The sequence below is a fragment of the Lipophrys pholis genome (genome assembly GCF_963383615.2).
Source record: "Lipophrys pholis genome assembly, chromosome: 19".
Classification (NCBI taxonomy): domain Eukaryota; kingdom Metazoa; phylum Chordata; class Actinopteri; order Blenniiformes; family Blenniidae; genus Lipophrys; species Lipophrys pholis.
In genome coordinates, this window is record NC_137647.1 from 22,257,464 (window position 1) to 22,280,714 (window position 23,251).

Below are 23,251 nucleotides of genomic sequence, written 5' to 3' on the forward strand. Positions count from 1 at the left end.
CGTGGCGCCAATTTTGGTGCTTTCAATTCGCACCACAAGTCCTTTTGTTGGCAGTCTAACTAAAGAAAGACACATGAGTCAGGTTTCTTAAAGATTGACCATCAAATTATATTGAAGTGCGATAAGCAAGCAATATTCTCAATTTACAGAATTCTGGGTCTTGGTTCCTACTCTAAACCGAGCGACGTGAACTGCGAGCAGTTCACGGGAAGAAAGACGTGTCTGCCTAGGCGACATTTGTATTTATGCGTTTTCATCTGCTCTCCAAATGGTGAGTCACGGGGTCTCCTCAGGTTTAGCTGAGGTTTGCAGGATGTCACGAAGCCAGCCTGGGGTCAAGGGGTACTTGAGCGAGGTCATCAAAAGGGACCAGCTGTGACGGGTTTCCACCGATTGTAGTCTAGGTTTTCGTTCCCCCAACTTAAGATGTTGTGTCTCAGGCTTTGTCTCCTACAAACACTTGAGATAACCACATGTTACAGGCCACGTCCTGCAACCATAAAATAGAGGTGTTTTTCATTAGTGCAGACCTCAGCAAATTGTTAGTCAAGCGGTCAGCAAATTCCTCAGTGCACGTTAGTATCTTTCACACAGCTTTTAAGAATAGAATCTCTTAACACTAGATGTATGGGAATAGGCTCGAAGCCGCGCTGCTGTTGATGTTGTCTTAACGCTTCATCAAACTCCCTGTATGCTTTCTTGGTTTTCTGGTTTTCCCTGTCTAGTCATGCCTGATGCCCCCTTGCCCCATCCTGGTCTCTAGCCATGTGACCTGGCTTTCCACAGTTCCAACATCCATCCCCTCTGTTCCCATAATTTCCTCTTCCTCTGCCTCTTTGTCCCCGAAAGGGTCTACGCCCCCTTCCTCTGAAGCCTCCTCTAGGAGATCCCTGGAAAAACACTTCCTCTGTTCCTTCCTCGTCTTCCTGAAAATACGTTCCTGTGGTAGCTTGCCTCCCTGCGTCCTTCTTCATCTTCCTCCTCTTTTTCTTCGTCTATTTGTCTCTTCCTATTTCCTCTTGCTCTGAGGACCCTCACTGGCACTGATCCTGTTTCATCTTCCTCATTTTTATTCAGCATCAGCTGCTGTTTTGCCTTTCTCTCTCTTTCCTTTTCTTTTCCTCTCTTTTCTCCCTCTCTCCTATAACCTGCCATTTCTAACCATTTAGTGGTGGTATCGTGTGGTATCGTCAAAACCCTGTTTCTTTTTCTTCTTTTCATTGCCTCCTGTGTTTCTGGTTATTGAGTCTCTTAAGTTGACCAATTTCTGTGAATTAAGGCTCCCGTCGAAGCCACGTTTGTTTACCCAAATGTCCAAGTATTTTATCAACTTTGGATCCTGGCTCTCTACGTATTTCCAGTCTTTGCACGATAAATTTTCTCGTGGTGATTTTGAATGTCCCTGTCCCATTTTGGACTAAATTTGGGCGGACCCTTACTACCTGGGGTAGTCTATGGGTCACACTTCTTCCGTTCTTTCTGATGGGGCAGTGTGGAATTTCTTTAACGAGGTAATTTTCGCTTCGACCCTATCAGGTGGAAAATTCTTGCCTTTGCATCCTCGCCAAGCCACTGCTTACTTTCCCATCAGTTTTGGATATAGCGAGTTCACAGTCTAGTGACTATTTACTCGCCCATTCATACAACATTCACTCTTTTATTGTCTGCAGGATTTTCAGAGACACTTCAACCGTGGACCCTGTCGTCCTATTACAACGGATATTCTTCAGGCTCCGTTCACCTCAGTGTCTTTTCTTAGTTTACCTATCAGAGTCTAGAATTCATAGGGTTTTAATTCTGCGCTGCAACCCTCAGTCAGCCAGTTCTTTTATTTAAGACAATGCTTACCCTTGGAGTGTTTCTGTCCTGCCTCTGGATGCCGTCAGCCTTCGGACTCCAGCACACGGATACCCGCCAGTCCTGGAAAAGCTGCTTAGATCTCACCTAGTGAGTTCTGCCACGGCCATGGTCTTCCTGTCATGGTATCCGCCCGCTGGAATCCTTGGGCGTTTTTGGCATCCGGCTCGAAGGACCAAGTTAAATGTCAGGTTTAACCTCTGCATACTTATTAATCTGCAAGAAAGAACACACACCAAGTCAAGTTTCAGGACTTACTCGCGAGGAGAACGGACAGAGAGTGTTTCAGTTACAATCTCCAACCCGCTCTGAAAACTCTCGTCCGTCTCCTCTCTTTTTATTAGGGTTGCAGCAAGGTGTTTACATTTCTACAGAGATCAGTGAGCAGAGAAGGGAGGAGGTGAATGGAACCATCGCTCCGTCGAGGTCAGCTTTGACTCGAGTGCTGGAACACGTTGTTCTTTTGTGAAACTGCTCTTTGACGGTTTTCACAAAACTGTCTTCTCAGTTTCAGAGGATTATCATCTACAAGGCATAAAGATTATTGTTGCAACAACACCCCTGCACTCATCATAGTGCAAGAATGTGGAAATACAGCATGGGATAAATTATATACACTTTTATTCCAACAATCTGTCATTTAAATGATTCAAGTTTGACTATGAGACTCTGTCAAGAATGTTTGATTTTGTTTTCTTCCATTTAGGGAGCTTTGGGGTGGAGGAAGAGGGAGTTTGATTATAAGTCCCAAAAACATGCACCGTTTATCCCAGGCAAGACCTGGATCCCGCCCTGGGTTACCACTGTGGGCTCCCGCTCCCTAAGCCCCGCTCCTTGTCTCACCCTGCTCCCTGAGCCCCGCTCCTTGTCTCACCCGCTCCCTGAGCTCCGTCTCTTGTCTCACCCCGCTCCCTGAGCCCCGCCCTTCATCTCACCCCGCTCCCTGAGCATCATTATGTCAGCTCGCCACACTACGATGGACCCAAATGTGGACAACTGGGCAGTAGCAGTCTATAAGACAGAGTGCCACTAAGAGAAGGCCAAGGGTTTGCAGTGCTGTCACTGAGAATCTACAGTGTAAACAGCCATGAAAATATAGAAAACAAACCTGAATGAGAAGGTGAATCCAAACCTTTGACTAAAAGTGTAGAATAAACCTCCACCCCTAATCAGAGCAATTCGCCCTTTTACAGCACTTGTAGCAATCGGTTGTGTAACAAATCAAATATTACAAGGCTAACAAAGACTGAAGCTATACATTTGGTTTTAGACAATCATTATGCTATGTTTGAACTGATTTTATCTATAAGAATGATTTAAGCTTATAACTAGCCATTTGAGGTGAGCAGTCCCTGCTTGATTGTGATCAACATTGCACATGATCTACAGCACACGTGTCGAACTCCAGGCCTCGAGGGCCGCAGCCCTGCACGTTTTGCATGTCTCCCAGCTTCAACACAGCTGATTGCAATGAGCAGCTCGTTATCTGGCTTTGTGCTGAATGTGATGATGAACCATCAGGACATTCAGGGGAGGGAGACATTGAAAACGTGCAGGGCTGCGGCCCACGAGGATCTGAGTTTGACACCCCTGATCTACAGGAAGACCACAATAGTGAGTGTTTCACATTAGCAATGTATGGCGCAACTAAATTTGAGATTTCTGAACGAATACTCCATCTAACATGAGAAAATAGGTGTATGATTATCAGATTTATATGATTTTATAAAAGTTTTACTTCAGGAGCAGTTACGCCAGAAGAGGTGTGCAAGTTTATCCGTGATTGATTTTTGAGCAATAAAGTCCCTTTCTTTGAACCTATAAAGACGACGTCACCCACCACATCTAAAAGGAAGCTTGTGGCGTCACATCAGAAAGTGATCCAGTACAAGGTGGCAAGGGAGTTCATCTTTTTGATCTTCATCAAATCACAAACTCCTGAGGTCACAAATAAGCACTTCCAATTCAAAGTGCTACACCCTGACTCTGACAGCATTTCAACATCCGATGGCTTTTTCGCAAAAAATAACAAAGCACGAGAGATGATTTCAGAAATTGGAAGTTAACAGTGGCTCAGATTAGAGCTCAGATTAATGCCATACTCCTAGTAGCAGACACTCTCTACAGCCATTGTTCAGAGGAGAATGCACCAATCAGACCTTTATGGTCAAATAGATGCTAGAAAACCGCTTCTCATGAAAAGCAACAAGCAGAAGAGATTTCCTGAGGCCAAGAAACACAAGGAATGGACATCAGACTCGTGGAAATCTGTGCTTTGGTCTGATTGAGTCCAAATTTCAGATCTTTGGTTTCACCTACCGTGCAACACGGAAAAGATGAATGGATGGTTTCTACAGGCATGTTTTCTGTGTGTGTGTGTGCGTGCGTGCGTGCGTGTGTGTGTGTGTTCTGCTGACAAACCTGCTATAGTACCTTCCAGTTTGGGTTTAGATGGACAATGACCCCAAACACACCCCCAGGCTAAATAAGGGGTATTTGACCAAGAAGGAGGGAGATGGAGTGTTGCTCCAGATGACCTGGCCTCCACAGTCACCTGTGAGATGGTTTGGGATGAGATAGAATGTCGAATGAATGCAAAAGGGCCAACAAGTGTTCAGCATGTCTGGGACTCCTTCAAGATTGTTGGAAATTATTTCAGGCGATGACCTCATGAGGATCATCCAGAGGACAACAGGGAACGGAGCAGTGAATTAAAGCGAAGGGCGGCCATTTTGAACAATTTAAAATATCATACATTTTCAGCAATTTAACACTTTTTGGTTTATTACATGTGTTCATTCAGTTTTGACGCCTTCAACACACACACACACACACACACACACACACACACACACACACACACACACACACAATTGATTAATTATTCAACATTTATGCAATATTAATCCCATTTGAAAGGGGTTTGATTCAAAATTCCATTTTCTCTGATTTGAGGTACAGTGTAGACATTTGGCCTCAGCAAGTGTAATGTAAAGTAATTTTCAAGATAGAAAGCTCATCTTGGGCTTAAATTGAAGCACATGAACAATAAAGTGTTCAATAAAGTGCTTGAAAATAATCACTTTTGATGAGAACTTGTCAGGTGAAAAGACATTTTTTTGTCTTTTTGTGTATGTTCAGGGTGATATTTGAAAATAGAAAGGCAGCATGCCAATTTTCTCTGTGTCAGGATACGCCATGCAAATGTTCATGCTTATATGACAATCTATGTAGTTGCACTACCTTAATCTTGACATTTACATAATTTCACCAGAAACAGTTCTCTAAAAGGGGGTTTTCTGGCCCCTGAGATCAAACGGCCACGAGTTGGGAGTCTGTATCAACTTGTGATGGCTCAACGTATAGGTTAACTGCAAATAATAGTGAAAAATAGGAAGCAAAAATCATCCTGAGGGGTGGACCTGGCTCCCGGCCTAAAACAGGTACAGACTCACAGATGGTCACACTGACTAGTAAACTCATGATTGACCAATGAGAGCTGCTGAGAGGATGGAAATGAGTAGGTGAGTTGGACTCCTATGAATGGAGGACAAACAGAAATGGTTAAAAGAAACCAAATTCTGCAAAAGGAAAGAATGGCAGTGAGAAACAGAGGTACATGGGGGGCTGTAGAACAAGAATATGGTGGAGTTTGCTGAAAACAAGCAGATTATTTTATGAATTTATGGTACAATAAGTTTGTACAGTACTGTGTGTATTGGGCGTGTTTTGTTTCTGTAATTGTGAGAAAATGCTACAGTGAATCCAGTTGACAATTGACCCAGAGGTACCTGGGGGGCTGTACAACAAGAATCTGCTGCAGTGTCCTGAAAACAATTAGATTTTCAATGAATTTATTGAATATGAGTATGTACAGTAACATGTATAATGGTATGAATTCATTGTGAAATTGTGAGAAAATGCTACAGTGATTCTAGTTGGAAATTGGCCCACGGGTACCGGGGGGCCTGTAGAACAAGTGTATGGTGCAGTTTGCTGAAAACTATTTGACTTTCTATGAATTTATTGTCCAATAAGCATGTACAGTACTGTTGGTGTGAGTTGCCCCGGCGGGCTTCTGACTGCATTACCGTAATACGTGATGAAAACAGGCATTCTAGTTTAAACTGCGGATGGCGTTACTCCAGCCTGGGTTCGTGTCCGGACGCACAGATCTGGGGAGAATGGTTCTGAGCAAGGATTCCACTGAAACGAGGAGAGAGTACATGAGTTTAGTCAGGAGCATTTATCAGGACTTCTGAGACTGACGACTGATCTGGTGACTGACTGATGTGGATCTATGGTCCCGCGTCAAATAGAGTTAGAAGCCCCGTTAAATAACGGAGCTTCTCATCATGAAACCATCTCCACTCCGTAACCGAATCCAGAGAATCACCCAACAGGCTCTCCCATCTCTGTACACAACCACCTGGTACGCCCACCTGAATAACACAGCAGAGGAGAGGGAAACACACCTGCAGCACAATAATACTCCTATGAGGCCAGAGTGCCCAAGGACACTTCGGCACATAGAGGAAATAAGGGAAGAAACACGTGATTTATGTGAAAGCAATGCCTCCGCCTGTAACCCACATCGTACTTCCTCTTCTGAGTGTGTTAGAGGTGAAAACAGAACTTTGTCGCTGTCAGATATCAGAGACGTACTGAGAAGGACGACGAGCAGCTTCTTCTCGCCACAAGTTTCCTCACACATGGAAAGGTGTCTGTAAGAAGACGTGAGGAGAGTTCAGGTGAGAATCTGTCATCTCTTTAAGCTTCCACAAACGACTAAAAGATGTTATAACTTCTCTTTTTCTCTTTCATTCACACCATCACAAACCACTGACAGCTGCTTTCTTCTCGTTCACGTGTTGGACAAACATTTCAACCTTCACTTTCTTCACTTCTTTTCTACTCGTTGGAAAAAGTAATTGAACATTGAAAGTTTGACTTTCTGCAGTGGGCGGGGCTTCAGCCCTTCTTCACTCTCATTGGCTCATGTTGGTGTCATTCTTCCAAATTCAAACCAACCCTCGATCCACACACACACACACACACACACACACACACACACACACACACACACACACACACACACACACACACACACACACACACACACACACACACATTATGAGTTTCTGCCTTTTCTGTGTGTGTGTGTGTGTGTGTGTGTGTGTGTGTGTGTGTGTGTGTGTGTGTGTGTGTGTGTGTGTGTGTGTGTGTGTGTGTGTGTGTGTGTGTGTGTGTGTGTGTGTGTGTGTGTGTGTGTGTGTGTGTGTGTGTGTGTAGGTGTGTGTTCTGCCATGGACCAGTGTGAGGACAGAGAGGAGGGAGTCCCTCCCTCTAAAAGGACTGTGTGTGGAGAACAACACCAGGTCGAATCTCAGAGGTGAGACCTTCACCTTTAACGGCCCACGACTCTTCTTCACGCAATTTTACTCAAACTGTCTTGTCTTTGTATCAGGTCAGAGCCTGAAGATGAACCTGAAGATGAACCTGAAGATGAACCTGAAGATGAACCTGAAGATGAACCCAGCTGTGTGTCCCTAAAGAGTGACGGGTCCAAAAGAAGACTTTATGATTTTAAAGGACCTCCTTCCATGAATTTGCAGTGTGTTTTCTTTCACATTGTCTTTTATAGTTGATGTCCTCATTGAGAAAATTATTCAAAGACACGTTATTAAATCCAAAAATCCTGCTAAAGTTTCTAACTGATGATTCTCTGATTCAGAACTATTGAGCAGAGTCTCTCTGAAACCCTAAATTCTTCCCTTTATCCTCCAATGCGCCTCCCTTTGTTCCAGTCAGTCCGTTCCTGATGTTGTGTTTGTTTTTAGCTCTGACTCTGACTCTTCATCCAGCTGGGTGTTCCTGACGAGTGATTGGTCTATGTTTGAACTCATTGACTTTAAGTCTGGAGCAGGAAGTGCTGATGAGGGGTGAGAATCCGTGTTTGTCTCAGGATTCATCATCACACCACACAGCAGCTTTAATAAAGTCAACATGTTTCTGCAGCGTGAGCCAGCAGAGTTCCCAGCTTCTCCGTGGTGGCTCCACCCCTCAGCATCAAACAGATCTGGACTCCATATTTATGGTGAGAACACGTCTCCATTCAACACTTTACTGTCACATCATGAGACAGAAGAAGCTGTTGTGACTTCCAGCTGAAACATGAAACAGACACTCAGCTTATTAGATCCATTCAGGTCCAAAGTGAAACAGTCCAACCTTCATCCAGCTTCCAGTCTTCACTGATGCTTGAAGCTGCTTCTGCTGGAGATCCCACATGAAGTGTGATTTGGCTTCACATGTTGTCCATCCTGCTCTCTGCACTGGATTTACACTCACATTTCAATCTGGCTTCAGTTTCAGCTCAAAGTCAACTCCTGATGTTTCTCTGTTCCAGCTGCTGGAGGACAACATGGTGACTTTCATGAAGAAGGAGCTGAAGAAGATGAAGAAGCTCCTGGGTCCAGATTGCCCAGCATGCTCAGAGAGTGAGAGGGAGGATGAGGATGAAGAGCAGAGGAGCAGCAGAGAGTCATTTCTGAGGATCACACTGGACTTCCTGAGGAGGCTGAAGCAGGAGGAGCTGGCTGAGCAGCTGAGGAGCAGTAAGAGGATTTCATTTCATTTCACAAGCTGGAGATGAAATGCTGAATGTTTTCAGGTAGAGCAGCGACTCGAGAGCAGGAAGCAGTCACAAACAGTCCAGATCAAAGATCAGAGTTCATTTTGAGTTCCAGAGTCCCAAAAGCAGAGATGAGCTGACACAAGGTCTCCCCTCTCCCTTTTCCACCAAGAAGAACCAGGAGCTAGTTCAGGGTCGGTCCCAGGACCAGTTCTCAAATGAGCACCGCCAAAGAACCGGTTGTTTTTCCATTGTCAATGGAGCCAAGTCAGATCCACATCATTGCGTCACTCCAAAACGCCCTACGTCACTGATTTAGCCAATTTAGTGCTCATACAGGAACGAGGAGACGGAGTGTATTCATGGGTTTGGTCCGGGTCGCTCCATCTACTTTGGCCTGAACCTCTGATGCACCAAAGAGCCAGAAAACATTGCGTCTCCTTGTTGCTCCATTTTTGTTTTTTCCTGGAGTGGCCATGGAAAAAAAAATCCAATAAAGATAATAATAATAATAACACGAGGGAACAAGATAATTTATTCCATGGCCACAAGATAGTAACTCCTTCCCTCAAGCTATTAACTTGAGGAAACGAAAGATGATGTCGTTTCCTCGCATTATATTTTTTCACCACTGTCGCCTCCATCCCAGTCTTATTTGCTGTTATTGACGCTTTGAGATTAAATGATGCAGACCACATTAGATATTGGTGTTTTCTAACCAAACCATATAGATGGATGGATGGATGGATGGATGGATGGATGGATGGATGGATGGATGGATGGATGGATGGATGGATGGATGGATGGATGGATGGATGGATGGATGGATGGATGGATGGATGGATGGATGGATGGATAGATAGATAGATAGATAGATAGATAGATAGATAGATAGATAGATAGATAGATAGATAGATAGATAGATAGATAGATAGATAGATAGATAGATAGATAGATAGATAGATAGATAGATAGATAGATAGATAGATAGATAGATAGATAGATAGATAGATAGATAGATAGATAGATAGATGGATGGATAGACTTTATTGTCTGCCCCAAGCGGCGACAGAAATTCATCTTTGACAAAGCCCAAAACAATAAAATACGGACATAAAGGAAATGTTAAATGAAAACAGGAAACAGTAGCCGATTTAAAAAAAAAAAAGAATATATGTATTGTCCACTTTCTTATTTCATTTTTTTTCGAGTGGCTGTTGCATTTTGGATGAAGGATTTTTTGTAGATGTTCTTGCTGGCCAGAGGGACGTTGAAGCGTCTACCTGATGGTGGTAATTGGAAGAAGTGATGGAGGGAGTGAGAGGAGTCCTCTGTGACCAGGGTGGCTTTCTGGCTTTATCTGTGTTTGTGGTGAACCAAGGATTTTGCCTGTTTGACAATACGGGAGACTTTTGTTTTGTGTTTCATGGAGAGGGAACCCTACCAGGACGAGATATTGAATGTAATGATGGATTGGATGAGTGAGGTGTAAACCAGGGTTAAAGTGCCTCTGCAGGGCAGGGCACCTCCCCAGCAGGTGAAGGCGCTGTTGTGCTTTAATATCAACGAAATCAGCGTGGTTTGCAAACGACAGACTGGTGTCGATCTCTCGTCCCAAATATCTAAAAACCTTAACCCTGGATGGTGAGGGGTGTAAAGAGGGGTGTAGGAGAGTTACATTTGCCTCCAACAGCACTACTCCTTTGTTTTTGCAAAGTTGCACGGCAGGGAGTTTTTATCCCAGGCTTGGACCAGGTTGTTGACCGTCTGCTGGTAGCGGGTCAGTGCTGTGCTGTCCAGCAGGTGAGCCACCAGAGCCATGTCGTCTGCATATTTAAAAAGGTGTCATTCCTTCACTGTTACAAGAGATGTTATCCGTGTACACAGAGAAGAGAATGGGAGATAAAACACAAGCTTGAGAGACGCCCGTGTATAAAATCACTTGGCTGGATTTAAAACCGTTTAAAAACACCTGCTGTGGCCTGTCATGTAAAAAATTCTGAATCCATAAAATCAGGGTGGGGTGAACCTGAAGGTGTGAGATGTGGTGCAGTAACGAGTTTTTGTGCACAGTATCAAAAGCAGAAGAGAGGTCCATGAATGACCTCGGTCCTCGAGGATCCCTGTACTGCATGTTTTAGTTCTCTCCCTGCTTCAGCATACCTGAAACTAACGATGATGTCATCACCAAGGTTGTGAAAAAGCCCAATAACAAGCCTCTCATTGCAATCAGGTGTGTTGCAACTGGGAAGAGCTAAAACATACAGGACAGGGGCCCCCGAGGACCGAGGTTGGGCATCCCTGCCATAAATGAATAAGATTGGGGCAGATTTTTCAACATTTGGGCAGTACATTGTGCTACTTTCACTTTACTTCTGAATGTGTCTGAATCAAATGCTTCAACATGGAGGAGTAGAGATGTACAATGATAGAACGCAGCTCTCCAGCCGATTCCAATGGCAACCTACGTAAACACGCGCTGATCGACAACAAATGTTCTCTTTCACATGAAGCGCCATCAAAAGGCACATTTTATGGCTAAAAAAATCCCAGTTTTCATTTACCGGAGTACGTAGTTTGTTTTGTAGTTGCTGATGAAGCAAAAGTATTGCTTCATTATCAAGAAGTTCCGTGGGGTCGAAGATGGGGTGCAACTCGTCAACGGACAACTCGTCCATGACTAATTTGTTCAGCATTATTTATTTGCAGGATTAGATTTCAAAGTACATTTGACACATTTGCAAGGATGATTAAGTATATTTGACACAAAAACATAAGATATATATTTCATTATCGTCCACGACAATCTTTTTTTTAGCATTATTGATTTGAAGGATTTCAATTTGACACAAAATCACGTATTTGTATTAAGGTCTGTACTTTCCTTGCTTTGATATGGCAAACAGAGGATTTGTTGGAGCATAATAATCAGCTTGATTTATGAGTCTCATGGCCTTCCTCTAAAGTACCAAAAAATAGGATCAATGTTTGTTTTATAATTATTTCCCCATATTTCTATACCAAGGAGGGAAGAACGAGAAAGTTTTTGATCTTTTGAGTTTCTCTTGAGAATTTTGATCTAATACTGATCTGATTTTACACATTATGGCAATATTGTTTGCTAATTTTGACTTCAGGATATTTATATGAGCTTTTCATCAAAAGTCATCCCTAATAATGTATTCATATGCACTTGTTCAATTTGTTTATCATTAAGAGAAAGGTAAACAAAGCCATATGATACTATATTAAATATATATAGACACATACTGAATATATGAAAAATATATAAAATATAAATTAGAAATTACAGTATATAAAAGTACATTGTACAGGATTTATTTTCTCCCAAAGAATTCTGAAATCTCATCTGCGGACAAGTTGTCCAAGGTTGCAGTTTTGTGGACGAGTTGTGCTACATAGTTGAGCGCGCACGCAACGCAGCCCGCATGCAGACCTCAGCCTGCGGTCAGAACGCGATACAAGACTTAGAAGTGAAGTTAGTTACAGTGATGTTACGATGAAAAGCGTGAAAAAAAATTGACAATGGAAAACTGCTTCTAAACTCTCTGTCCGACGCAACTGACTTCGTGTGACAGTGCAGGAGCTCTGCAGCACAACAGTTCAATTAGAGCCACCGGCTCCATGATCACGGATTAAATTATCTGGTTCCCTCGTATTATTAACTTGAGGGAACGACTTATTATCGTGGCTTTTTTTTCGTCTTCTTAATAGCCACTCCGGGGCTCTGTACTATGGCGATGTTCGCCATAGATTTCAGAATGCCGGTACAGAGTCAAAGAGGAACAGAAAAATCAAACAGTTGAAATTAAAAATGTCTACAATCACAACATAAAGTCAATTTGGATGAAACATAATGCTAGGGTTCTTATATAGTGCTTTTTTGGACACTTAAAGACGCTTTACATTCCATTATTCATTCCCTTCATACGGGATGGTGGTAGGCTATGTATGTAGCCACAGCTGCCCTGGGACAGACTGATGGAAGCAAGGCTACCAATCTGCACCAGCCATCCGACCACCATCAACCACTCACTCTCACACTGCATTCACCCAGGCTTCCTGGTGTTCCCTGATGGCCCCCCATCCAGGCAGGGGCGTTTCGAGACCCCCTGGGGGCCCTAGGCAAGAAGTCTCTGGGACCTCCCGGCCCCACAATGATGATGAATGAAGTCCAGGACGACGGATCAGTAAAGAAACACTTTATTAAATAATTAACATGTAAAATAAATATTAAATAACATAACTATCAAAACTGAATGCAAACTTTACACACAACATGCAAATGCCAGAAAAAAACAAACACAACTGAAATGTGCAGGTGGAAATTAAGGAGTGTGACACCTTGGTCTTATATCTATAGTCCACTTGTAATGCAATCTATTTACTCAAAACTGCTGCTTGTGGGCCTTGGCTTCTGCAAATGCAGCCACAATATCTTTCATATCCAAGGACATCCGAACATCTCTCTCTATGGAAATCAGTGCTCGTCCTGCGAGCCTCTCCTGGCACATGGTTGACCTCAAATATGTTTTGATGAGCTTCAAAGCAGAAAAGCTCTTCTCACCAGAGGCAACAGAGACGTGAAGAGTCAAGAGGAGACGCAATGCAATGCTTAGATTGCTGTATAGATCGAGCAGGTCCTCACTGTAAATGTAGTTTAGAATGTCATTTGGGCAGTTGGAGGCATGGTCGGGGAAAGTGTAGACAGCAGAATTGATCCTCCGCGTCAATGTCCTGCATTGCTTGTTCCAAGTTCTTGGAACTTGCACAAAGCCACTCTGTATCACCTGTTGCATACTTTTTTTTTAAAACAGGAAACTGTGGAGAACATAGACATCTTCGATTTTTGAGAATCTGTCATTCAGGCTTCTCAGGAGTGTGTCTACTAAAGGGAGAAAGAACTCCCTTTTGAAGGACTCTTCTGGACTGGACTGGGTTTCTGGTGCTCCCTCATGCTGAACATGTTTTGCTGCTTTTCTCTGCATTTTTGCTGGAAGCTCCATTTTAATTTCCAGTTCTTCTGCAATTTCTACTGCATCAGATTGACAGGAAGCGAGCCCACTGTCTCTGAAGTTCTCCAGGTACTGCCTCACTCCCTGTGTTTCTGTTTTAAGAGTTTCCAGAGCAACATCTGGGCTTTGCAGCAGCTTGCTCACAAGGTAAACCTGGTACAAGACATTGTACCAGATCATGGTGCACAACAGAAAACGCCAGGACTTCAGCTCATTATGCAAAGCATGAGCAGTGGTTGTTGTTGTGGTCCAAAAAACTTCAACAAAGCACCTTGAGGAAGAAAAAAGAAAAGAGCGCAATGTATTTGATTGGCACGCATAAAGTAAAGTAAAGAACTGTGCATGCTACACAAACATTCAACATTTGAGATATGTATGGAATAATTAATGAACATTCATTTGCAGTAACAACTTTAATGTTTCATATTAACATTTTATTTAATGTAACATTTAGGCTATAGCAGAAAATGTATGGATATATTACTATTTTACTACATTATCTTTCAATTCTAAATACAAATTAGCCACAGTCTCGACTAAACTGACAGCAGGATTGATGCTGGTATCAGTTTTAGCATTTGACAACAAATACTTTATTCTGGGAGAAAATATCATTGGCAGCAAAGGACTAAGTTATTGTGTGGCTATGAGTGTATGTACACAGCCATTGGCAACAAGACTTATGACATACTGTGTAAGCAAAGCTGGACTACTTCTTAAATAAAACTGTTAAAATTGGTGTAAAGTAAGAGTAAATATGTGCTCTAAGTTTGACCACAGAAGTGTGTTGTTAACCACACTGTCTAATTTGAATGATTAATATATACATAGATACACACTTTATGAATGTGTTTAGAACAAAATGGCTGAATTCACTTTACACGGACTTAAATGTGCAGTTAACTTTTCTGGTGATGATGGTGGTTGACTGGGAGTTTGGGACAAAGTGTCTGGGACTAACTTTTTTAAAATGTAACACACACAGCTTACACACTCTCACTTACCACTGTCACGTTTTTTCTTTTCATCCTCTTCTTGTTTTGTTTTTTTCTTTTCATGTGCCCTGAGAGATATGTCCGCTTCATTTTCCCAGGTGTGTTTGAAAGCAAGGACTGCACGATGCAGGGTAGAAGTGGGGGCCCATTAGGGAGGTTCCCAAAGTGTCATTGTCTACGGGGAGTTTCGAGTTGTGTCGCTGATATCTGCCGTCTGTCGGGGCCCCCTACTAGCAACTAGCCAGTGACTACTCGGAAAGGGCCCCGGGGAATTTTCTATGTGCTGTCGTTGCAGAGTGTCAAAGCAGTTACATTATTTTGTCATTGAAATTGACTAATGTCAGCAGTCCCTCTGGGCCCCCTTCAGCTCGGGGCCCTAGGCAGTTACCTGTGTTGGCTACCCCGTTGTGACGCCTCTGCATCCAGGTACTGACCAGACCCTACCTCACTTAGCTTCCGAGATCTGACGGGATTAGACATTCACAAGGCGGTATGGCCAAACATTCTGCTGCAAAATATAGTGAAATGTAAAAAAATATAAATCTCTTATAAATCCTATATAACCATTTTGCTTGGTGTTTTTTTGGGCCTGGATTGGAGCGTTTCTGGCCCATGGCGCAGCACTGCACTGTGAGGAAGGCTGTCTGCTCATTTAAAAGTGTGCCAACAGTTAAATTCTTGCTGTGCTCAATGATGTGTTCACTCTTATCTGGTCCCCTCATCCAAGCTTCTACTATAACACATATTTTAGACAGCTTTTTTTTTGGCCATCTTTTCATAAAGTTGACTGTCCAAATGACTGCTGGACGGCTCGCTTACTAAAACTATGGACACGCACTCTTGAGGCTTGCACTCGCACACTGGGTATCCATTGGGAACTATACAGTAAGTGCTGTTCCACTGCTGCTTTACTTTAGTTTCTATAATGAGGTCGTCAAAAATGTATATACACAGTCGCCTGTTGTTTTAAAAGTGGTGGTTTTGCATTTACCCCTGTCTAGCTCAGTTGGTAGAGCATGAGACTGGCAATCTCAAGGTAGAGGGTTCATGTCCCATGCTGGGACATGATACACCTTCCTGTGGGCTCACGACCTGCAGGAAAGGTTCATAATTGGTGCAATGTGATCTGGGTGACCGTGCTCAGACTGCCACCCCTGTGACGTGGGAGAAGATGGATGGATGGATGGTTCTGCATTTTCATCGGGCATAATAACCCCACCCCCAGTCCCTGAAGTCCTTGGTGCTTTGCTCTGGCACAGCAAACACTTGGTTTTTGATACGCATCAGTTTTCTACATTTGGTGCTGCAATGGGCTCCATTATTCAATTGGTATTTACGGAATTCTGCACCATTAATGCCCTTTTTTTTGTTTATAGCATACTATGAAGGTTCTGTCACTCCAATGAAATTTCATTGCATCTATATGACAATGACAGTAAAATTATTGATTGATTGATTGATTGATTGATTGATTGATCGATTGATTGATTGATTGCATTTACACATAAACGCAGCGACTACTCACCACAAACAATGATTCCTGAAATCTCCGGCCACAGTGGAGATCTGGATAAAATCTGTGTCTCAGTTTGCATCTAAATATCTACGTCACAATTCATGGCGTGGTGTTTTTTTTCCCCCAGGATTCTGATTGGCTATCATCACTTTATGCTTCTTGCTACACTGCCCCCTACAGGTTTGGCTGCTCATAGCGGCTGTGAACTAAGTATATATGCGGTCTGTGTAAATGAAGATTTTTTTTTTAAAGGTAGAGGGGGCAATGTCCGTTTTTGTAAAAACCTAGGTGCGTGTGAATGTGGCCTGAGAGCTGAGGAGTTCCACTCAAAGCAGCTGATATCAACCAGTGAAAGGACAACAGGAAAGAGGAGTGGAAGCCAGCCAATGGAGAAAAGACCACATCCCCAATCATAGATGGAGGCAACAATGGTCACATTTCTCTCCTGAACTCTACTGCTCATATCAAGCAAACCTCTGCATCAGATCAGAGGCTGTTTGGTCTCCACTGAGAAGCTGTATGGATCTGATTGAGTAGAAACATCTCCACTAACACACTTCCATCTTCACATTCAATGTCAAACACACTCAACTCATTCATGATTTCTTCTTTTCAGAAACATCTGCACATGCCGTCTGCCAACAGAAGCTGAAATGTGTCCTGAAGAAGAGGTTCCAGGTTGTGTTTGAGGGGATCCCTAAAGCAGGAGACTCCACCCCCCTGAATCAGATCTACACAGAGCTCCACATCACAGAGGGAGGGACTGCAGAGGTCAATAAGGAACATGAGGTCAGACAGATTGAAACAGCATCCAGGAGAGCAGCCAGAGCAGAAAGCAGCATCAGAGCAGGAGACCTCTTTAAAGCCTCACCTGGAAGATCTCCACCAATCAGAACAGTGCTGACAAAGGGAGTGGCTGGCATTGGGAAAACAGTCCTGACACAGAAGTTCACTCTGGACTGGGCTGAAGGCCAAAGCAACCAGGACGTCCACTTCACATTTCCATTCACCTTCAGAGAGCTGAATGTGCTGAAGGAGAAGAAGTTCAGCTTGGTGGGACTTGTTCATCACTTCTTCACTCCAACCAAAGAAGCAGGACTCTGCAGCTTTGAAGACCTCCAGGTGGTCTTTATCTTTGATGGTCTGGATGAGTGTCGACTCTCTCTGGACTTCCAGCACACTGAGATCCTGACTGATGTTACAGAGTCCACCTCAGTGGATGTGCTGCTGACGAACCTCATCAGGGGGAAACTGCTTCCCTCTGCTCGCCTCTGGATCACCACACGACCTGCAGCAGCCAATCACATCCCTCCTGACTGTGTCGGCATGGTGACGGAGGTCCGAGGGTTCACTGACCCACAAAAGGAGGAGTACTTTAGGAGGAGGTTCAGAGAGGAGGAGCAGGCCAGCAGGATCATCTCCCACATCAAGACCTCAAGAAGCCTCCACATCATGTGCCACATCCCAGTCTTCTGCTGGATCACTGCTACAGTTCTGGAGGAGGTGTTGAAGAGCAGAGAGGGAGGAGAGCTACCCAAGACCATGACTCAGATGTACATTCACCACCTGGTGGTCCAGGCCAAAGTCAAGAAGGTCAAGTTTGATGGAGGAGCTGCCACAGATCCACACTGGAGTCCAGAGAGCAGGAAGATGGTGAAGTCTCTGGGAAAACTGGCTTTTGATGAGCTGCAGAAAGGAAATCTGATCTTCTATGACTCTGACCTGACAGAGTGTGGCCTGGATCTCAGAGCAGCCTCACTGTACTCAGGAATGTTCACACAGGGCTTTAAAGAGGAGCAAGGCCTGTACCAGGACAAGGTCTTCTGCTTCATCCATCTGAGTCTTCAGGAGTTTCTGGCTGCTCTTCATGTCCATCAGACCTTCATCGACTCTGGAATCAACCTGCTGGATATGAAACAAACAACGACTCAACATTCTACACAAAAGCTTGAGCTCCACCATCTCCATCAGAGAGCAGTGGACGAGGCCTTGAAGAGTCCAAATGGACACCTGGACTTGTTCCTCCGCTTCCTCCTGGGTCTTTCACTGCAGACAAACCAGAGTCTCCTCCGAGGTCTGCTGACACAGACAGGAAGTAGCTCACAGACCAATCAGGAAACAGTCCAGTACATCAAGGAGAAGCTGAGTGAGAATCTGTCTGCAGAGAGAAGCATCAATCTGTTCCACTGTCTGAATGAACTGAACAATGATTCTCTGGTGGAGGAGATCCAATGGTATCTGGGATCAGGATGTCTGTCCACTAATAGACTGTCTCCTGCTCTGTGGTCAGCTCTGGTCTTCATTTTACTGTCATCAAAAGAAGATCTGAAGGAGTTTGACCTGAAGAAATACTCTGCTTCAGAGGAGGCTCTTCTGAAGCTGCTGCCAGTGGTCAAAGCCTCCAACAAAGCTGTGTACGTGGTTCATGAACAAATATGTAGAACTGAGTCCATGACAAACATTGACCTGGTTTTCATTGTTGTTTCTTCTTCAGGTTGAGCAGCTGTGGTCTGTCAAGGAGAGGCTGTGGAGCTCTGTCCTCAGTCCTCAGCTCTCAGTCCTCCAGTCTGACAAGTCTGGACCTGAGTAACAACGACCTGCAGGATTCAGGAGTGAAGTTGCTGTGTGACGGACTGGAGAGTCCTCACTGTAAACTGGAAGCTCTCAGGTCAGGAACCAGCTGCTTGTTGATCAGGGAGATGTTGGTGGAGATCATGTGGAGGATCTTCCTTCTTGAGTTGATGCCATGTTTGTGCCTCCAGTCTGTCAGGGTGTCTGGTCTCAGAGGAAGGCTGTGCATCTCTGGTCTCAACTCTGAGCTCCAAGTCCTCCCATGTGAGAAAGCTGGACCTGAGCTACAACCATCCAGGAGAGTCAGGAGTGAAGATGCTGTCTGCTGCAGTGGAGGATCCACATTGCAGATTGGAGACACTCAGGTTTGGACACACAACAGGAACTCATCATGTAGACTAATATACTCTTCAAAATGTCTCCAGTTATCGGAAACTTCAATTCCGTTCTTCTCTCAGTCAATAAAAACTCAATAAGTGTGAAGGATCCATCAAAGCACATTTTCCAGCTGTACTTTACGAGGAGAGGAACACAAGGTCACAGGAACGCCAAGGTGTCTTCATCACACTCAGTGAAGACTCAGAGCAGTTTCAGTCTGCTTCATGTTGACCAGCAGTCCGGACTCATGTTGGAGGGAAAAGCCTTCTGACTGTGTTTTCTCCTGCAGGGTGGACCCTGGTGGACAGCAGTGGTTAAAACCTGGTCTGAAGAAGTGTAAGTTTGACTGATGAAGGACAAAACAGCAAAATGTCGGTTTGTCTTTAAGTCAAAGGAGATAGTTGTAGTTTTGATTCATTCAAACATTACTGACAAGTGAAGCCTGACGAAAAGTATTCTCATTAAACTTTCTTTGAATGAACAACATGTCAGTAAGTCCAGAAAGAAGAAATCCATCACATGTGTCAGATGATGACCTGCAGCTGAATTTTCTCTTTTTCTCTTCATCAGATTCCTCTCACTTTGAACTGGACACAAACTCAATGAACAGAAACCTCAAACTGTCCACCAACAGGAAAGTCACATGTGTGAGAGAAGAGCCGCCGTCTATTGATCATAAGAGTAGCATAAATGAGCTGTGGTCTTGGCTGCTGTGTACAAACGTTGTGAGTGGTCGATGTTACTGGGAGGTCGAGTGGAGCGGACATGTTTATATTTCTGTGACTTACAGAGTAATCAAAAAAAGAGGAAGCAGTGATGATTGTGTGTTTGGATGGAATGATCAGTCCTGGAGTCTGAGCTGCTCCTTTCATGGCTACCGTTTCCATCACAACTCTTCCTCCCCCTGCTCCTGCTCCTCCTCCTCCTCCTCCTCCTCCTGCTCCTCCTCCTCCTCCTCTTCCTCCTCCTCCTCCGGTAGAGTAGGAGTGTATGTGGACTATCCTGCTGGCACTCTGTCCTTCTTCAGTGTCTCCTCTGGCTCTCTGATCCACCTCCACACCTTCAACACTACATTCACTAAACCTCTGTTCGCTGGATTTGGATTCTGGTCCTCTGGATCTTCAGTGCGTCTGTGTCCTCTGTAGGAAAGATGGTCTTTGTCTCGTGCAGCAGTCCTGTCACCACCAATCAGCGATACAGAGAACATCAGTGGAGTTCAGCAGGGTTCACAAACGGAGCCTCAAACACTTTGTAAATATGTCGTCAGTTTGAGTTTCACAACATTTTCTAACCCTCCTCAAGTCTTTGTCAGCAACAGTGGCAACGGTGAGGGAAGGACTTCTCTGACCACAGTTTGATATGTGTGTTTTCAAAATAAATGCTAAAGGGGAAAATGTTTGGAGAAAAGCTATACTTGTCTATTGCTCCAACCATTCTGATGCTACCGGAGGCAGTAGTATGATGTGTCACCCTTCTTATCCAGTTTGTTTCCAGGTTTCTGGGAGTGACAAAGTGGATCTGGTCATAGATTCTGCTTTAGGATCCATGGATCATCACAGACAGCAATGTTAGCTGAAGTAGCATCCCAGGCTGGAGTCATAGTGTCATGATGAAAGAAGCAGTATCAGCATTATCTGAACATGTTTGTTTCCTCTTTCTTTCTATCATGACAGACTTCTTAAGGCAATTCAAATGTCCTTTTAATATTATTGCAGTGTCGGAGACTGGTTTTTAAAAGTAACTAAGTTAGATTACAAGGCACTTTTTAGTTACTTTCAGCAGCTGCCGACAACACGCCCCCCGGATCTCAACCTAAAAATGACAACCGGTTTTACCAGAAACTCAGTTCTGATCACTGCCTGGCCTCCTGCTGATACATGTTGAACCGTTGACCTTCAATCGTTGTTGTATTTATATCTGACTCATGGTTTTAGCATCAGATCTTTACTATTACTGGTATTTATTTACCTGGAAATGTAGTTGTAGTCTGTTGTTGCACTATTTATCTATTTGTTTATTTGCACTACCTGCTATATGAGACCTTTTACCCCACCCCCCACCCCACAAATAAATTCTTTCATTTATTGATTCAATGAAAAAAGGGGGGGCTTATTGCAACGTTAAGGTTTATTGATGACGTTAGTTTGTTCCCATTCTTTTGTGTTACCTGAACGCACCGTTCGAGTGAGTTGGCCATGTGATTGGCTGAGAGTGGAGAAGGGGGCGGGTCAGGTGAGCTGCAGACTGCATGCACGCGCTGCATGTGTCTGTGTCAGTTTGGAGGAGAATGGAGGAGCAGCAGGTTCTGTGTAATAATAAAGCGGCTTTGCAGAAACTCGTCCTGCCGGGCGCTACAATAGTAACGCACAGTGACTTGGAGAAATAACTTTTATCTGATTACTGTTTTGGAAATAGTAACGCGTTAGATTACTCCTTACTGAAAAAAGTGGTCACCGGTATCACTGGTTATGAGATGGTTATACACAGACAGACAAAACAAGAGTTGGGGTTGTGTGTGGGAATTTCTTTTTAGAAAAATTGATGGAGAAAAAGAAAAATAGAATTGTGAGTTTCATATCCAGGGGGCCAAGTTCCAACACAGACTCTGTGATAAATGGATGGAGGAATATCTTTCAGAAATAAACTGAAAAGTCTTGTTCGTCTGTGGTGTGTCAAGTCGTCTCAGTGAATGTTATCAGATATCCGATGTCTCTTGCGTTGCTCCGGGTGTCCTGATGCCGGCCTCCACGACACATGGGGCCCTGGAAAAGCTGGAAAAGCAGGAGGAATCTACAGACTGAATTAAAGCCAAAGTTAAAAAAAAATCTGCTTTTATGTGGAAATTCCTGCAGTCAAAACAACATTCACATATGTTTCTACCTGGAGAGGTTTTGCAAAGTCGGAAGTTTCAGGCTGTTTTCTGCTGTTTTGAACAAACTGGGCTAACTGATAAAAGTTTATCTGTCATATTAAAGATTTCCGTGTAATAATACATCTGTCTCTGGCTCTAAAACAGAATATGAGGTTTGCTGCTCTAGCCTGCCTGCTGTTCTTTATTCCAACGCAGTATCGTTTATTGCATCTTATCTGTTTTATTCTATTGTGTCGGTACATCTGTCTACACAGTTCTTTTTTTACTATTTGTTTGACTCATGTATTTATTTTTTTTTTTTAAATAATCATTTTTATTAAATTGTATTATGGCCTTGAATAACCTGGGCATCATTTTGGTCAATGAAGCTTATTTTTGAATTTGTTTTAAATGAACCTTGACTTGTTTTCAGATTCCTAAGTGTCTTTATTGTGTCTCTATTGTGTTTCCTGGTTCGGCCCGCAGACTGATTAATGCTGAAGTCTGCACAAAGATACGTGTCATTAGCATGATCACTGCCAGCGCCCGCCTTTGTCTGTGTGTGTGTGTGTGTGTGTGTGTGTGTGTGTGTGTGTGTGTGTGTGTGTGTGTGTGTGTGTGTGTGTGTGTGTGTGTGTGTGTGTGTGTGTGTGTGTGTGTGTGTGTGTGTTGTCTGAGGTAGCTTTTACAAGCAATCTCTTTACTGCTTTGTGTGGTGCACACCTACTTTTACTAGCCTACCACAGTGAAGAGAGGGAACACACACACACACACACACACACACACACACACACACACACACACACACACACACACACACACACACACACACACCATTCCAATAATAAGCGCCATGTGAATGATATGAGCGGGTTGGTTTGGTATTGAGTTCTCTCTGGTTTTGGTTTATGGGGGAGCTGCTCTGGAGGGGGCCGGGTTTGGGGGGTGGGGGTGGGGGTAGGGGGTGGGGTTGAGGGTTGAGGTTGTGGGGGTTGACGGAGACATTAGTTTAATTGCTGTCAGGGTCTCGGACTCAAGTGAGCGTCTGATTGTGTTCCTCAACAGCGCTCTGTCTCCGTGTCTCTCATCCACAGGAAGAGCTTTATTCTCATTGCCGACATGGTGACTAGTGATCAACACAGCACAAATTCATCAAACACCACAAACTCTTTAAAGAGCTGCCAGTCACACAAAGCAGCATTCTGCTTCGATTAGATTTCTGCAAAGATTTTCAACTTGCATGATTCATATTAATTTGAGTTTGTGGAATGTTTAGTGTGGAGTTTGCATGTTCTGGTTTATCATGTTTATTTTGGAGGGTAATTTTGAAAGGGCCAATTCAAACATGCAAAACATCATAATTCATATATCAGGGAATATTTATTTATTATTTTATTTCTTTGGAATTGTAAA

At 43.7% G+C, this 23,251-nt stretch overlaps 1 protein-coding gene across 2 annotated transcripts; it reads left to right on the forward strand.

The window, feature by feature from the left end:
• Positions 1-6,472: 6,472 nt before the first annotated feature.
• On the forward strand, positions 6,473-22,265 carry LOC308124873 (NLR family CARD domain-containing protein 3-like). Of its 2 annotated transcripts, XM_080488229.1 has the most exons (11): positions 6,473-6,608; positions 7,150-7,249; positions 7,325-7,471; positions 7,698-7,799; positions 7,876-7,954; positions 8,267-8,474; positions 16,655-18,452; positions 18,533-18,706; positions 18,801-18,974; positions 19,277-19,323; positions 19,558-22,265. In XM_080488229.1, exons 2-11 carry the CDS (start codon positions 7,164-7,166, stop codon positions 20,130-20,132), a joined length of 3,390 nt encoding a protein of 1,129 aa, XP_080344355.1. In that variant the 5' UTR covers positions 6,473-6,608; positions 7,150-7,163; the 3' UTR covers positions 20,133-22,265. The 2 variants fall into 2 exon arrangements, with proteins under 2 accessions (XP_080344355.1, XP_080344354.1); XM_080488228.1 differs by lacking the exon at positions 6,473-6,608 and having other exon boundaries at positions 7,121-7,249.
• Positions 22,266-23,251: the final 986 nt, after the last annotated feature.

What these genes read in the sequence shown, in the direction of transcription:
- LOC308124873 (XM_080488229.1), top strand. Translation starts at nt 7,164, where the DNA reads ATGGACCAGTGTGAGGACAGAGAGGAGGGAGTCCCTCCCTCTAAAAGG. An exon ending in GCAGGAAGTGCTGATGAGGG is followed by an intron (nt 7,800 to 7,875) that starts GTGAGAATCCGT and finishes ATGTTTCTGCAG; the next exon opens with CGTGAGCCAGCAGAGTTCCC. An exon ending in TGTAAACTGGAAGCTCTCAG is followed by an intron (nt 18,707 to 18,800) that starts GTCAGGAACCAG and finishes TTGTGCCTCCAG; the next exon opens with TCTGTCAGGGTGTCTGGTCT.